The sequence below is a fragment of the Achroia grisella genome, unplaced genomic scaffold, assembly GCF_030625045.1.
Source record: "Achroia grisella isolate CSIRO2021 unplaced genomic scaffold, CSIRO_AGI_Agris_v1 utg109, whole genome shotgun sequence".
Classification (NCBI taxonomy): Eukaryota; Metazoa; Arthropoda; class Insecta; order Lepidoptera; family Pyralidae; genus Achroia; species Achroia grisella.
This window is the reverse complement of record NW_026712573.1, coordinates 465,785-482,252: the sequence shown is the minus strand read 5'-3', so window position 1 is coordinate 482,252 and position 16,468 is coordinate 465,785. Positions and strand designations below refer to the sequence as shown.

General features: G+C 32.5%; 2 protein-coding genes across 2 annotated transcripts in view; both read left to right on the top strand.

The window, feature by feature from the left end:
• Positions 1-16,468, top strand: part of LOC131844637 (fibroblast growth factor receptor 2-like) — a 138,423-nt gene that overhangs the window by 93,765 nt on the left and 28,190 nt on the right. The gene's annotated exons all lie outside the window — the stretch shown is intronic.
• Positions 6,808-8,293, top strand: LOC131844624 (keratin, type I cytoskeletal 10). The gene is made up of 2 exons (XM_059193572.1): positions 6,808-6,891; positions 7,336-8,293. The coding sequence occupies exons 1-2, from the start codon at positions 6,877-6,879 to the stop codon at positions 8,173-8,175; spliced, it is 855 nt and encodes a 284-aa protein (XP_059049555.1). The 5' UTR covers positions 6,808-6,876; the 3' UTR covers positions 8,176-8,293.

The following is a 16,468-nucleotide window of genomic DNA, read 5'->3' as shown; positions in this document are numbered from 1 at the left end:
CATTAGTCTAAACTAAAATTAAATGGAGAATATTTTATTCTTTTTGTAATAAATCAACACTTTACAGCCACGCTGTATTGGGTTGACTGGAAGCGATCTTTTTTAGAAGTAAGTCCTCCTTTGGTACCATTATTTCTAAGAATAACTAAAAATGTATGTGAGTGAAATAAAGAATATATCAATAAACTACATTATTAATGAATAAAAATAATAATTCACGCGGACAGGCTGCATCCCTGTATAAATTTAGTACTTATATAAAGTTATCAAATTATTATGAATTATTAACGAATTATAAAAATCGCCGGCTACTGACGAAAAAAGGATATATATGTTTTATTATTTATAATAGAAAGAATAAAATATTTGAATCAACAATAATTCAAAATTGGTATATGTTTTGCTCAAAATGATTTTACTTTTTTTTGAGCTTTGGCGATTGGAATTCAAGAATTCATACCCAATCGTAAACTATTTGGAATAATTCAAATTTGGAATATGTTTTGGATTTTTTTTCTTTACGGTCCTGGTGATTAGGATATAAGATTTCATGTCCAATCGTAAAATATTTTGAATAATTCAAAATTGGAATATGTTTTACAAGAACATGATTTTATTTTTATTTAGATCCCTGTAGATTAAGATACAAGAATTCATGGACAATCGTAAAACATTTTGAATCATTCAAAATAGGAATATGTATTTACGTACATTAGGGTTTATATGTATTATAGTAATGACAACCATTACAAACCTCGTTACTGAGAACAAAAAATATTTTTACGCAACTGTACAGTTACTTTTTTTAATACAATAACTTTTCAACAATAAAGGTTGTATAGATTTACTTTAGATTTCAATCTCAATAGGTCTATCCCGACTATTTTAAAACACAGTGGTAATAACTCTATGCTTTTAATTATATGTCGTATATGCTTATTATATGTGTTGACTGTTCAGTCAACACTAAATTTCCAAGCTACATCCGACCTCTATTCATTGTCTTATGATGCCTCGTTCAGAAGCAAAACACGTGTCGTAATATGGGTTTAGATTTAATAACAGTCGGAATTTGTTCATCAATAGATATCGTAACACTTCCAGTAGCGGTGGTTAGGTTTCCGCACTAAATACTAGATCTTACACATGCTAATGGTAGCGGAATTAGACAAAACAAAATAAATCCATTAAGTAATAATAATTTACTTTCAATCTTGCATCACTACGAACAAAATATTTTTTAGTACCGCATAATTGTACTTGTTTGAGTGCTCTCATTTTTAGGATATTGTATGGAAATATGCAAGTTCTTTTTAAAAAACTATTTGAGTTTGCTATTTGGGGTCAATTCCAGTTAGCTATTATAATATTGGACATTCTGAATACTACGATCAATATGAGGCTGTTTTTTATAGTAATAAATAAATAACCCTGGACAATTAATACAGCTCCATCTAGCTTGTGTTATGGGTACGGGACAACTGATATAAATATTTAGATATTTTTTTTGTAAATACATACATAAAATATACATAGAAAACACCCAAATCGGTACAAACAAACATACTCATAAATACAAATGTTTGCACCTTGCGAGGAATCGAACCCGCGACCATCGGTAGTAAAGCGGTGTGTTAAACCGCTAGACCACCGCGGCTGCTTATTTCCTCACTTCATACTTTGACACTATAACGATGTGTGCAAATAGATTGCTTGAGTATCTACTCCTATTTTCATTGCCCGAACATTGGTTTCATAGGCAGGTCACCACCACCTTCACTAAACTTAATACGACTATATTCTTTTATCGGATGTTTCCAGAAGACATCTATTTAAAAAACAACTTGTTATAAAACAGTGAATTGCGTTTCTTGCCAGTCGTTCTCAATTGGATCCATATTCTAAACGGACGGTTGAGAAAACATTGCAACATAAAAAATTTGACGTTAATAAGCGGCTAAAATGTCCTACATGAATAAATATTTTTTTTAATTTGAATTTGAGAGATAATAAATAATTACAATATACATATAGTAAGTAGATCGGTGGTCTAGCGGTTTAGCAACGACACGACCACTAGAAGTAAAGCTATGTTTTCTTCTAGTGGTCGCAGGTGGTGAGTATGATAGTTTGTATTGGTTCAGATCGCTGACACATGATATACATAGAAAACAAAAAAAAATCTAAATAATTATATCAGTTGTCTACTACACGTAACACAATCTCTGCTTATTCTAGGACTAGATGGTGATGTGTACATTGTGTTGGGTTATTATTTATTCCTTATTTATCTGTTTATTTTAACACTTAACTTTGAAGTTTACACGAATCTATGTATTACATCAAAATAAAACATTTTTCACTCAAGGTCTGACTTATCACAGTAATCTCACAAGCTTTTGCTCCACAAAAGAGCAAACCAACTGTCAATCTATTAAAAAAATAACTATGCTCTTTAAATGATATTCATACATTATTATACTTTAAAAAATCTACAAATTCCATCCTTTTAGAATTATTTGAAAACTCTAATTTCAGAAGATGTTTGGAAACTGCCTGAATCACGAAGTAGTTTTATTTTATGTATAATAATGGAATTGTGTAGCCTCATGTGCTAACGGTTGTACACTGACGGGGTACCAGAGGAGGATGATAAGATAAATATAAAGTCAGGTCTTTTAGTCTATAATTTCAAATTTTCCAGGAACTAACCACGATGGTTTTCAGAGGAAAAGGCGTGGAGGTCGATCTGATATTATTACTGGTGATGGAAGCAATAAACCCCCTCCTCCCAAACAGAAGTTTGGCAGGTACATTTCTAATCACAGAAAAATATACAATTAGAAGGGTTTTTATTAATGATTACGCTGACAGTAGTTCCCGGTCGAAGCTAAGTAACAATAATTAAGTTAAAAATAATGTTGACATCTCTATCAGTAAGTTATATCTCTATAAGTAAGTCTTATCAAGTTACTCGACTAGCAATTCAATAAAGAAGAGTTTTTGTAACAAACAGTAACGGAAAACAGTGAGATTTATTTTTAGCAAATGTGTTAAGTAAAACTGAACTATGTAACTCATTTTATGTTTCTACGAGTATTTTTTCTATGTATCGGGAATGGCAAAGTTGAGTAATCTCTGCCTATATACATGAACAACATTACGGGGCGTCACGTTATCATGTGACACCCGTGATACCACTTATGCGTTGCCATCCCAAAGGACTATCTGCCTGTTATTTCATCGCACCCTACAACCGAAACGCAGCTTACAAAGCAAGTTGCTAGCCGGATGTAATAGGTGAGACTGAAGTACCCACGAGGATAGCTCCTTTCAGTCTACATTTGTTATTTATAAGTAGTTGAATAAAGTAATAAAAAGAAATAAGGACATACTTTGTATTTTTAGATTAATAAATAAAGTATAATAAATTTTGATATATTTAAATTATTTATTATATTAAGTTAACACTTTCTAGTGGGTATTTTAAAGAATTAATGAATATAATCCTTCCTAATATTATGAATGTGAAAGTATGTTTGTTGCTTACCTCTTAACGTTTTTAATGCTCAACCAATTATGATGAAATTTGAGTAACTAATATATGTAATGGGAGTATAGGATGTAGGGTACTACTATACATTCCAGACTATAAAAGTATCCATATCCTATGATATTATTCAACTTACAAGAAAAAATAAGATTATTTTTAAATATATATTGCTTAGGCCAAAGACAATTTACACACTAGTATTTACATCTAGTCCCAAAACTAAGCAAAACTTTCGGTACTAAACAACTCATAGAAATACTTAAATGTATTATTTTCTAAATACATAAATATATTGTATGTATTATATATACACATATAGTATTATATCATAATGTATACAAATATTTAAATGTTTCCACAGTGCATCTAATCGAAACCACTCGACAAATCAAATTTATGTAGGTACTAGCAATAGTTATTCTCAACTGGGAATTAACTTCCCTTGTGGGGCATATTGTGATGATCTCTGATCTATATATTAACCTAATTGTACATCTTATTTTACAATGTGTAAAATAATCTTGCAATTCCAAGTCCTTTACCCCGCCGAAGGGATACCGATAACGTGTGTGACATTTTTACCCACCACCAAAAATCTATGCACTCCTATGTGTATATAGGCACTCCTATTATACGACCTAACCTAATCTTAGTGCTTCTCCACCCACCGCACTATGTCATCTAACCATCGGATCGGCTGTCTACTGACTATTATATAACCATCTCTTAGCCACCACTCCAACACGGCCTTAGTTCACCGACCATCTTTGCTCCTGTCTAAGTGTTCCTCTATGCTTTTAATTTTTTTTTTGAGGTTAAGATCATCTCATTACCGACGGGGTGCACCGCCGGAAGGATGGCGGAGACATGTGTGACATTTTTACCAACCAAACCAAACGGCGTATGTAAGCACTCCTATTATACGACCTAACCTAATCTTAGTGCTTCTCCACCAACAGCAGTATGTCATCTAAACATCGGATCGGTTCTCTACCGACTATTATATAACCATCTCTTAGCCACCACTCCAACACGACCTTAGTTCACCGACCATCTTTGCTCCTATCCAAATGTTCCTTCATACTTTTAAATTACGTGATTCCTGAGGATGAATCTCGATCTCATTATCGACGTTGAATTTTCGTATACCAAAACAGGACGGGACGTAGCACACAATGTGCCAATCTAACGGACTCCTTGGCACGAGCCGTCCGGTTTGGTCGTCTGGTTCGTCAACCCACCAGTGATTATAATACACGCTTAATAATTTATGAGTTAATAGTTTTAACTCGTAAATTGCAATTTTTTTATTTAAACATTACAGTCTATTACACCCAATATTTGTAATTTTTTAGTTAATGCCTATATTATTAAGCTAGCGATATTGAATCAGGCTAAGGAATTTAGATTTGAGGCCAGACAATGGAGTATATGATCCGGGATGATCATACAGGTTCCCTTAATTGTAAAGAGCATAATTATAACAAAGGAACTCATTTGAAAAATAATTAATATTATAATTATCCAAATTAACTTCCTATAAGCGCTTTTAAATAGTCGTGTTTTGATTCTACCACAGATTCGGAAAGCAGATTTAACACAAGAACAATGAATAAGAAATTAGCCTGTTGCTGTTTTAAACATATGTTGATCAACTACATATATTCAGTTATTTCTTGTATAATTATTAATTTATTGTTCATTAATTATTTCTTATAAAGTTAGGTATACAATAAAAGACTTAAAAAAGTAAAAAATTGTGATCCTAAGACTAAAACTCCTTTATTAATAGTACCACCTCGATCAGGTTAAGTTTTAAACATCAAAATATATCTACTCGTTTAGGAGCTACGATGCCACATACATATACATCGACACGTCAAACTTATTACACACCTCTTATTGCATCAGAGTTTAAATAAAGGCAAATTTCTAAACAGAAATGTATAGTTTCCTATGTTATATTTGTAAAATTACAGCAATAAAAGATTATAGGTATTTTATTTTATTTATTTATATTTATGGGAAGACCCATAAATATAAATAAATAAAATAAAACACCCTCACAGAAGAACAGTGCTATGACAGTAATCATATATATATCTATATTTACTGTCATAGCACTGTTCTTCCAGCGAGATAGTTTGCACTAAGTATGGCTCATTTTTCCAACTAATAATGTATTGTAAAAGTGTAATTTTGTATTGTAATGTTTTATTATAATTTTATAAATACTGTTATTAGTTGTCAATAAATTTCTTCATTTCTTCTTTCTTTCAGTTGGTTACACACTTAAAGCCAATACGTAAAATCTCGAATTGCTTATTAAATGAAATGAAAGTAGGTATAATATTGATTGCAGAATATTTCACACACTCGTTTCAACTTTCATAGATTGTATGATATAATTGTGACCTCTGTATTATTACATGATGCTATTTTGTGATACATAAATTTAACTATAATATAAAAATGAATTTCAAATAAATTCATGTATATTCATTAGCATGTCATAATTTTATAGTTTTCCAAATTTAAATAAATCCATTCTTTTTTATAAATCGGTAATTAAAAAATCAATTATTAAATTGCATTAAAACTAATTGCATTTCTGTACATATAAGAAAATCTAGTCTTCCGATGAATCTGTCTGCATCTTCGAGATAATCTCTTAAATTATTGAATGAATTTTCATGCGGTTTTCATATATCGATAGTGTGATTTCTAAAGAAGGTTTTTGGGTGTACAATTTGTTAAGGTTTTTTGTATATTAACAGAAATACAGTTCATTGTACGTAATACTATCCATTATTTTCATTAATCATTTAGAAAATATAATATGTACAACACTGAAAGCCAATGATAGTATTTATAATATAATATTAGTTAATAATAAATGTATATTTGAATTAAGAGTTTTACTATTATGGAAGTGCGACTTTCATGTAGCAATAACGTAATTTTACAACGACTGCATTTGAACACGACACGTTGTCCGTTTTGTGTCATCGAAGATAATTCTACGGTTATAAGTAATATCGTCGCGGAAAACAATGGAAAATGAATATGTCAATCACATTAAACGTTGACATATCAATTATTTTTATGGGCGTGTCTGTGAAAGTGTCCAATGGACGTTCAAGATCCACATTGTTTTCACCGAAGACGAATTGGACGGGTGTCATTAAATTCATAATTCTCAGATGACCGAAGGCCGAGTCTTAGGAAGAACAAGGGAGAGAGGCGTCGGCGAGCCGCCGATATATAAGGCTACAGTCGCTGGTACAGAGCATCATACAACCACGAGACCTCCGTGAGACAACATGAAAGCGTTCTTGGTAGGTAACCGTGTGCAGTGAAAGTGACTTGTGACCTGAGCGACCTGGCGCTCCTGTGCCTCGCTCCGACCGGGACTTGTGCCTCCTAATTGTGTACAGTGATCGATCGTTCAGTTTTATTCATCATTTCGAGATAGTATATCTCACCTATTACTGCCGCCAAATAGCTTGATTCGCAAGCTATCTTTCGGTGTTAAGGGTGAGATATAGCAGTGAAATTACAGGGCATGACGCTCAGTCCACATGAATAACAATACATTCACAAGCGTTACAGGACGACGCGATGTCTGTAATTGTTCTTATATGTGTAATTATGGGTGCCATCAACTTTTTTGTAATTTTATTAACATAATAAAAAAATCGTGATTTGTGTTAAAGACTCGAATGATCAGTAAAACCGGACGATCTACATAAACAGTTGTAAAGAATATATTTCTGCCATAGGTATTGGCTGCCGTAGCGGCGCTCGGCTCAGCGAGACCTGAAGCGGGATACAGTTACAATGCTCCCAGCGGTGGAGGCGGTGGCCTAGGTCACGGAGGAATCGGCGGCGGCATCGGCGGCGGAATCGGTGGGGGCCATGGTGGCTTCTCGTCCGGAGGCGGTGGCTTCTCATCCGGAAGTCTGAGCTCCAGCAGTTTCGGAATCAGCGGCGGCGCCGTCAGCGGTGGATTCTCATCAGGTGGATTCTCATCCGGAGGTGGATTCTCGTCCGGCGGTTTCGGTTCCGGCGGCGGCGGCGGTTTCGGAGGCGGCTTCGGAGGCGCTCCCATCGTCCAGAAACACATCTACGTCCATGTCCCACCCCCAGAACCTGAAGAACAACGCCCACAAGTGATCGGAGGTGGTGGCGTGCCCCAGAAGCACTACAAGATCATCTTCATCAAGGCGCCAGCTCCTCCCGCACCAGTTGCGCCCATCATCCCCGCCCAGGCCCAAAACGAAGAGAAGACCCTCGTCTACGTGTTGGTCAAGAAACCCGACGAACAGCCCGACATCACCATCCCCACCGCCGCTCCCACTCAACCCTCCAAACCCGAGGTTTACTTCATCAAATACAAGACCCAGAAGGAGTCTGGTGGCGCTATTGGTGGTGGTATCTCTGGCGGCTCAATCGGCGGTGGTATCTCTGGTGGATCTATCGGCGGTGGTATTGCTAGCGGTTCTATCGGCGGTGGTATCTCCAGTGGTAGCATCGGAATTGGAGGAGGCAGCATCAGCGGCGGAAGCTCATCCGGCGTCAGCTCGTCCTACGGCCCCCCTGGTCAATCTGGCCCATATTAAACAGCGCAAGAAGCGCGCAAACTTGTGATAACTGCTCAGCCGGCGAAATCTAGTGTTAAGTAGAGAAAAAATTACGGTGCCTAAATGTATTTATGTAAATAGTAATTTTAATTTTTTTTAATTTTAGTTGTATGATAAAGTCTTTTGCATAAAAACGATAAACCAACGAATTCCTTTTGTTTTCTATTTATCTATACCCATAATACCAATTTCACTAAAAAACTATAAAATGCATTGATAAATTAAAATAGTTTTCAATAAACATCATTAAATTACATAACACAAACAAATGTTCACATTAATAAAATTTTAATTTTAAATGACGAATTAATTAAATATTGTAGATAAAGAAAAAGAAATTAAATGATTCGAATTTCGAAATCTCATGCGGCCAGTCACTTAAAACGAGGTCTTAAATCGTGGCCCGACAATTCCATTAACATGAAGAAGCGAAACAGGTGTCTAGATTTGGTAGAAAGTAAGTTTTCACCATGTGGGCGACACACATTACGCAACACGGGGCAGTGTGACCCCGGTTGCATAATACAGTCACAAATAAGCATCTTACAACATCTATACAGAAAATAAGTTTCGCTAAATATTTATTACATAATATATGTAAACTATTGCGTCTTCAACAATCCGAGCTTGCGTAAACCTTGACATTTAAAATTTTCCCTTTACAAAATTTTACTAATAAAACAGTATAATTTATTGCCTTTGCCTATGTAAAATAAATGATTTCAAAAAAGTAAAGTTTACATTTGACCCATTGAAGAGAAGCGTGGGTACAGGTCAAAAACCCGAGAACAAAAGAGCAAAAAGTGGTTTTGTAAGGCGATTGGTGGCAATTACGCAACATAATGATGACACGGAACGAGAACTTGTTTTAACTGAATATTTATAACGTGTGAGAGCAACTTTCGTAACTTCCGCGTCCCGTATCCATCGAAACACAACGATCGGTGCTGTGTTCGATGATATCCGATGATCGTGATATATTGACAACATAACTTTTTTATTTTCATACGATGACAATTTCCTGCTATTGTAATCTCGTTATTCATGTCATATTTATACTGTGCAAGAAATATGTGAATAGCAAAAGAAGTCGAAACATTGTAGGAATGAAAGTAAAATTGTAAACAGTTTTAACAATGTAACGAATGTAAATAACGGTACTTGTACATTTAATAGGTTTATTAAGACGCTATACTGTCATATTAATAAAATGATTATGATTTCAACCGACTTCAAAAGGAAGAGGTACAATATTAAGAGTATTAGATATAACAAGAATAGAGAATTCTGAGTTGAATCACTATTCTCTGTACTAATTTTAATGCTTAACATTTTTATGAAAATTGAAAATAGAACATTGATCTTATATTTATAATATTTTTATTTAAATTCAAATTTCGAACACAAGCACAACGTTATAATACTAATTAAGAGACCAAACAATACAATTAAACAGCTATATTTTTGGCGGTACTTTAGAAGATTGTGTTTAAAAATACGAGTAAAGCTGTTTACACAAACTTACTCGTAAAGACGTCAGTAACCGGTACCGCACTCGCTCTCAGACGCTGGACATAGACTAATAAACTACAGATACGTCACAAACATAGACGAAAAAATTAAAATGTAACAAATAGCATTTTACTTTCCTATAAATTTATATTTACAAAATTGACATGTTAATGATAATTATTGATTATACATCGGAAATACATTATAGCGTCTCTGTCTGTGTATTATCCTTTTACGACAAAATAGATAAATGGATCTTAATGAAATGTAGCACGAAATTATGTCACAACGACGGAGATAAGCCATTTTTATCTCAAAAAAGTAAACGACATCGCTTGTGACTACATGTGTTCATCATAGAGAGAATCATCCTAGTCCTTTAAAATAAACTACTTATTTTAAATAATATAGTCAGTTATTGTCTATTTATGTCTCTGTAATATCTTCTGGCAATAAAGTTATTTAAGATATTTTATTTTATTAAATTATTTTTTAACTATATAATATCTTCAACTCAAGTGATAAGACGTGACAACACTATTGAAACCATTGATTATAAAAGCACCTAAAAACAATGTAATGAGTTGCCTGTCTGTCAATATTATTCTTTATTCTTCATTTTACCGGCGCGGAGTAGACCGGATGTCGTCATTAATCACGATGACTTCACTCTCATAACTCCACCGTTACATATATCAATGGCCTATTATAATTATTCAATAGTCATAATGCAGCTGTCTTTTAGCCATAGTGTATCTGTTTCTTAACGTTTTGCAATATATGTTCTTCATTATTTATGATGTAATCGAGTTTAGATGATATTGGTTAATTTTGCATGATACTTATTCATATTATGTCGATATCTTTTGCAATTCTGTTGTTTCATTTGTGTTAGTTAGATAGTTACAGTACTTATTGGATTACCAATAATAAAAAAAACAAAAAAAATTATAAACATTAGTTTATCAATTTTATGGGATTTTTTATACTACATAGATGGTCAACAAGACCTCATCAAAACTCATCTGAGGAAAAACAGTTACCATAGCCTATGAACAACTGAAACACGTGTCACGTGCGTGTTATCTACCCTTAATAATAATATACCCTTGCTGTAGTCTCTCGAGAAAACCTCGACATTCCACAATCTAGGTGTACGCGGAAGAAACCGCACTGTCGAGACCACTTATTTATTTATTAACTTTTAATTGCATCAAATATCTAATACAAAAATTATATTGAATAGAAATTTTGATTCAGAAAAAATGGTTTTACTGGCCAGGTAATATGTTCCGGACAATCAAGACACATATTATTTTATGTGATTAATTTTTATGTTATATTTCCTATTGTTAAATACTGTTATTACTATTTAAATATTTTAAATCTTCTATTTGTTTTCTTACGATGACATATTCACAGATGATTCTTTTGTTCTTGTTAAGAATAGTCTTATTTTTATGACTCCTTTACCTTCTGTCATTTAATTCTGTTATTATAAAATGTATTCATTACATCATCTCGTCCTTTTTTTCTTGTTCATGATTTTGATTGATAAAATTGCACCAATATAATGGAAGAGGATTCCTGCTTTCTAAAAACAACGTGGTATAAAAAACTATAATAAATTTATTTATTATTCCAGTGTCGCGTTCAAAGTTTTATTACTTTACAAAAGTTGACTGAGAGAAACCGTTTAGTATTCTGTCTGTCTTGGTTTCTTTCACAGTCTACTGAAAGTTAGACTAATAAATAATTTTATAGCCTCTCATGCTCTCTTTAAAATATAATAATGATAAACCAACTAATAACAATATACAGAGTCTACTATTACTATTCTATCGACACCATCCTTACATGAACTGCCCGCCTGTATTTGATCCTGGCATATTCAGATCTGCAGTCAGCCTAATTTTAAAGTTATCTTAAATGTTATCAAACAATTGTATTTTTTTATTAAATTAGAGGAACTACATATGTATATACTTAAAAGCAGATAGACGTTAGCAGAAAAGAAATTAAGATAAAATAAGTAGTCAAATTATAACTTTTTTCGTATTCAGATATTTGAATTTGGAACTTTAATTCCAAAGTCCCAATATTAAAAAGAATAACACGAATTTTCGTTTGAATGTCGTCGCCATTTTTCTTATGTAGTCTTAGTAACATATTCCATTTACGGATATTAGCATGCGTAGTACAAATAGTACTGTCTCGTGAGTGGGTTCCGTAATTAAGTAACTATAAATTACTGTTGTAGACTTGCTCGGTCACGCTTTAAGTTAACAGACAAAATTATGGCATGAATATAAAGTTTACTGTCCTATTCAATTATATGGACTCAGGGAAATATACAATTAAATCATAGATGACGTGATATAAGAAATACCTAATAAAATATATCACTGTACTACCCGTCAGAAACTAAACAAAATGTATACACAATTAGCGAATATATTGCGTAACTAAGCAGTGTGATATATGTATACTATAATACAATTGTGAAAAATTTAATCGATTTGAAATCTTCTTTCTATATAAATTCAGTTCAAAATACAATTTATACACATTGATAAATCGATACTCATTCAGTGGGTAATTTGTTGTTACGGAGAGAACTTTCGAGTAATATATTTGATGGACAGTCAAGGATTTAATAATGCCAGCCATGATATCTCACAACTTTTTAACCGACATAAAAGTAGGTGGTAAGGAGTTGTCTACTTTTGGAAGAATTTTGTATTGACACAAAATTAATTTTTTTTTAAAAAGGTAAAGTTCTAAAGTTATCTGTTTTGTAAATTGTAAGTACAAATTTGTCATTGTAATTGTGTTGGTGCGAACCTTGTTGATAACCTAATAAGTTAAAAAAATGTAATTCTGAACAACATTTTTTTTTTAAACAGCAACACGCAAGTGTCTGGCTCATTCTTCTTGTGATGAGTATGCGTTCCTAATGAGTAGTAGAATAAAAGAAATATTACTATTCAAAAGTTCTTATATTAAGTTAATTTGCATTATTATCTATTTCCATTTTTGAAAGTCTTTCTCTGTCTGTATTTCTCTGTATTTGCCAAGTTACTTGATCTTAATGATATTTGTCAACTGAAGTTACGTAGGAGCTAAGTTAAACAAATGTTATGTGTAGTTTTCACTGTAATTTCGAGAATTTCTTCCGGAACATGTAGGTAGAATGGAATGGAATTAAAAAATACATATGCTCCTAAATTTCCACCCTTCTACAACTAACTCCTACTTTATTGCGATATTTACTTTAAATTATATAGCAAAACAATATCTGCCGCGTCAGCTAGTATATTAAAAAATCAAGCGTCGTAAGTTACTCCCAATTACAAGAGGAGGCGGATGTTTGCACATAAAAAAATCAGCTACAAATGGTCAGTTGTAACTATGTTTGAATCAATCAATATGATTGAGTTTAATAGAATGACACAACTCTCAATATTGCTCCAACAATACATCCGATAAACGAGAAATATTACGTCATTGTCCTGTTCGTTTCCCACATCAGCAGTGTATGTAAAGAGCGATAAAGACAAAAGATCGCAATGATGATTTCCGTGGCCATATTCGCCAGTCACGAATGAGAGTGAGAGTGGTCGACGTCAGGGCTTTCGCTGCACATCTGCAATATCATGCGAAATGTCCATCAAGGGAGAATGGCTATAGAACTGTTTTGATCTACTGAATAGTATGACATTTATTCGTGACTAGTCTTGTTCCGCGACGTTATCTGCATGAAATATGCCGTATTCTTCTACGACTCGTAGATGTTATAATTTTTAGAATCGTCCAAGTATTTTCCAAACATTCATTACAGGCAAGCGTACAAACAATAATATCTTCTTACATTATCATTTCATCTCATATTAAATGCGAAACTTTTTTCACTACATAAAAGACTAAGTCAGAAAAACATGTACTATGCTTAGCAACAAATTCAAAAGTCCTATTATTACAAGAAATATCTAAAACTACTTAGGTACTTCTACAGTTTCAAAGAAAAGATACAAAGACGGATATTTAAATAATTTTCTGTAAACTTCATTTATGATATTATTGTGTTTTACAGCAGCTTATAAACGTTTTCTCGGCTTAAATATTAAAAAATAAAAATATAAGTACTTATTTCCTCTTTTGTATTTAAATTTGGAACGGGCGTTAATCTCGCGTAATTAAACAGCGAAGTGTTTGTACGACCAAAATAACAATGTAAATAATTACATGAAAATCTTAATCACCGACGAGTAAAATCTTTATTTATCCTATTTTTCATATTTAATAATTACGTATATTAAGTTACTATTTACTATTGATTAGGCGTATTTTGACAAATGTATATTTGAAAAGTCCAGTCCGATTAGTCAAGGCGAAGTGATGGTATTAAGTTGGTCCCAGTCAATTTTGGAGATATACTCAACTACAAACTTCATTCATTCATAATTTAAGAACGACGCTCTTGTCGGCGGAGCTCTTGCCACGCGATCTTCCATCATGCTCTTTAAATGTTGATACGACACGACTCCAATTTTCTCCTTAATTAGCTGTGCCTTGGTTTTCCTCTCCCCACCCTTCCTACTATAATAGAAGAATCCAATTATCCTCAAATTAGAATTACTTACCTGAAATTTATAGAATCTTAACTATATGCCGTTAACCCTTTATATTGCTGACAATTTCAGAACTTATTGCCATAACACAAACTACATATATTAAGCTGAGGAACGCATCTACATAGAGTCCCCTCTTCGACAGATCCCCCGTCCAATTCAAAAGGGATTCAAATTACGACGGCCTAAGCCAAGCCGGTGCCCTCAGACTATAGTTGTATCCGTTAGGCGGGAGTTGGCCTTCAGCCGCTCCATAAGTCCTTCCGTGAGTTTAGAGTGCCATCTACACTCGCCCCCTATCGCTGGCTGTGGCCAACAGCATTAGAGTAGTCCGAGAAAAAGCAGCTACATAAAAAACTTAAAAATCAAAATATGTATTTTATTAATGTGGCTATTCTTCTTTGACTATTTTCTGATTTATTGTTCTCGTGTACACGTGATTTATGCTTGTTATAATACTCATACATTAAATGTTATTAAGTTAATTGTCTTGATATATCTATTATATACTTACTTGTGTATTACGTCTTTTTGTATTTAGACATAATATTTTAAATCTATATGTATAACATTTTATACAATAAATCCTCTAAAGTGGTTGTTTAAATCATTATTTTTTATTTAGATAATAGCTGAAAGTTAATAATTGAAACCATTTTAATTATTTATGGTCAAAATCGACCATTGAGCGATCACTAGTTCAAATATTAATTAAAATTAAATTAATATAATAAAATTACATACTTTTAAATTAGTACCAAAAGTACAAGTTCTTGTAATATTGTGAAAAGATGGAGCTGTGTGATATATCTAGGCTTATTATATAAGAAAACCTTAAACGTCTACAACACAATCCGTCATAATAAACAAAACAGTATTAATGACTTGTTTCATAACAGATACTTAGTCAAAATCTAATACTTGGTACGCTTACAAAATACTTGCAATATGGACGGACGGACTATTATCATCAACAATAACTGTTAATGAGTATTTTGTACGTCCTCGCTAGCTCAGTATTGTCAATATTATATAGAAAAAAAATATTCATGGATATATATTTCATATACAGTTATGTACATATATGCTTTGTGTATATATTTCAATGTATATTCTGGCATTTAGTTTCGCTGTAAAATACACATGTAATGCTGCAGTAACAACCACAACTAATAAAAGTCTATCATTATATTAATAAACTAAATATTTTTTTATTCGACTGAATGAATTTAACTTTTTTTTTATTACAATAAATAAAATTTTACAATAAAAGTAATTCACGTTACTCTTTATAACATTACATATCTGATAATGAAAGTCCCGTTAAAATCGATCCAGTCGTTTCAGAAATTAGCAAGAACAAATAGAAATAGAAATAGAAATAGAAATAGAAATAATCTTTATTCAAATAAACTTTACAAGCACTTTTGAATAGTCATATTTTGATTCTACACTCATTCGGAATGCAGATTCATCACAAGAAGAATGAGCAAGAAACTTGTGTGTTGCTCTTTTCAAATGGGGAAAGAAAACAATTTTTTTTATGCACTTTCATTAAGCTCCAATGAGAAGCTCTTTTAAAATTATAAACAGACAATTAAATTTTGTTTATTGTTTACATTAATTAATTTTAATAGTATTTAAAACTATACATTTAACGCACTTGACCCTGTATGTTTTCCTATATTCGACAAAATATTCTAAGAAAATTTTATTCAAAATCTGCCAGCACTTTTTACGTAAACACACATACATATCAATTTTCGCCTCGTCACACTTTTCTGATATAATCATACATATGTAAATTTTAATTTTACATTTTACAATTCAATAAATCTGCTATTCTTAGTCTTTGCCGGAAATATATACATCTTTGATACAATTTAAAAAGTATATGCCTGCTATTTTTAGACTTCACCGGAAATGTACACACCTCTATATAACGTCGAACTGTTATACAATCTGTACGAATATAACTGACCAAACTGCAGCTGTTAAAGTGGCATTAATACAATTTTATGAATGAAATTAAGTACTTATTATCATAGTAAATTCTCATATAAATATTCATTAATGACAAGTGAACTAGACAAATGTCGTAACAACTATTTATAACGAATGAATAAGTT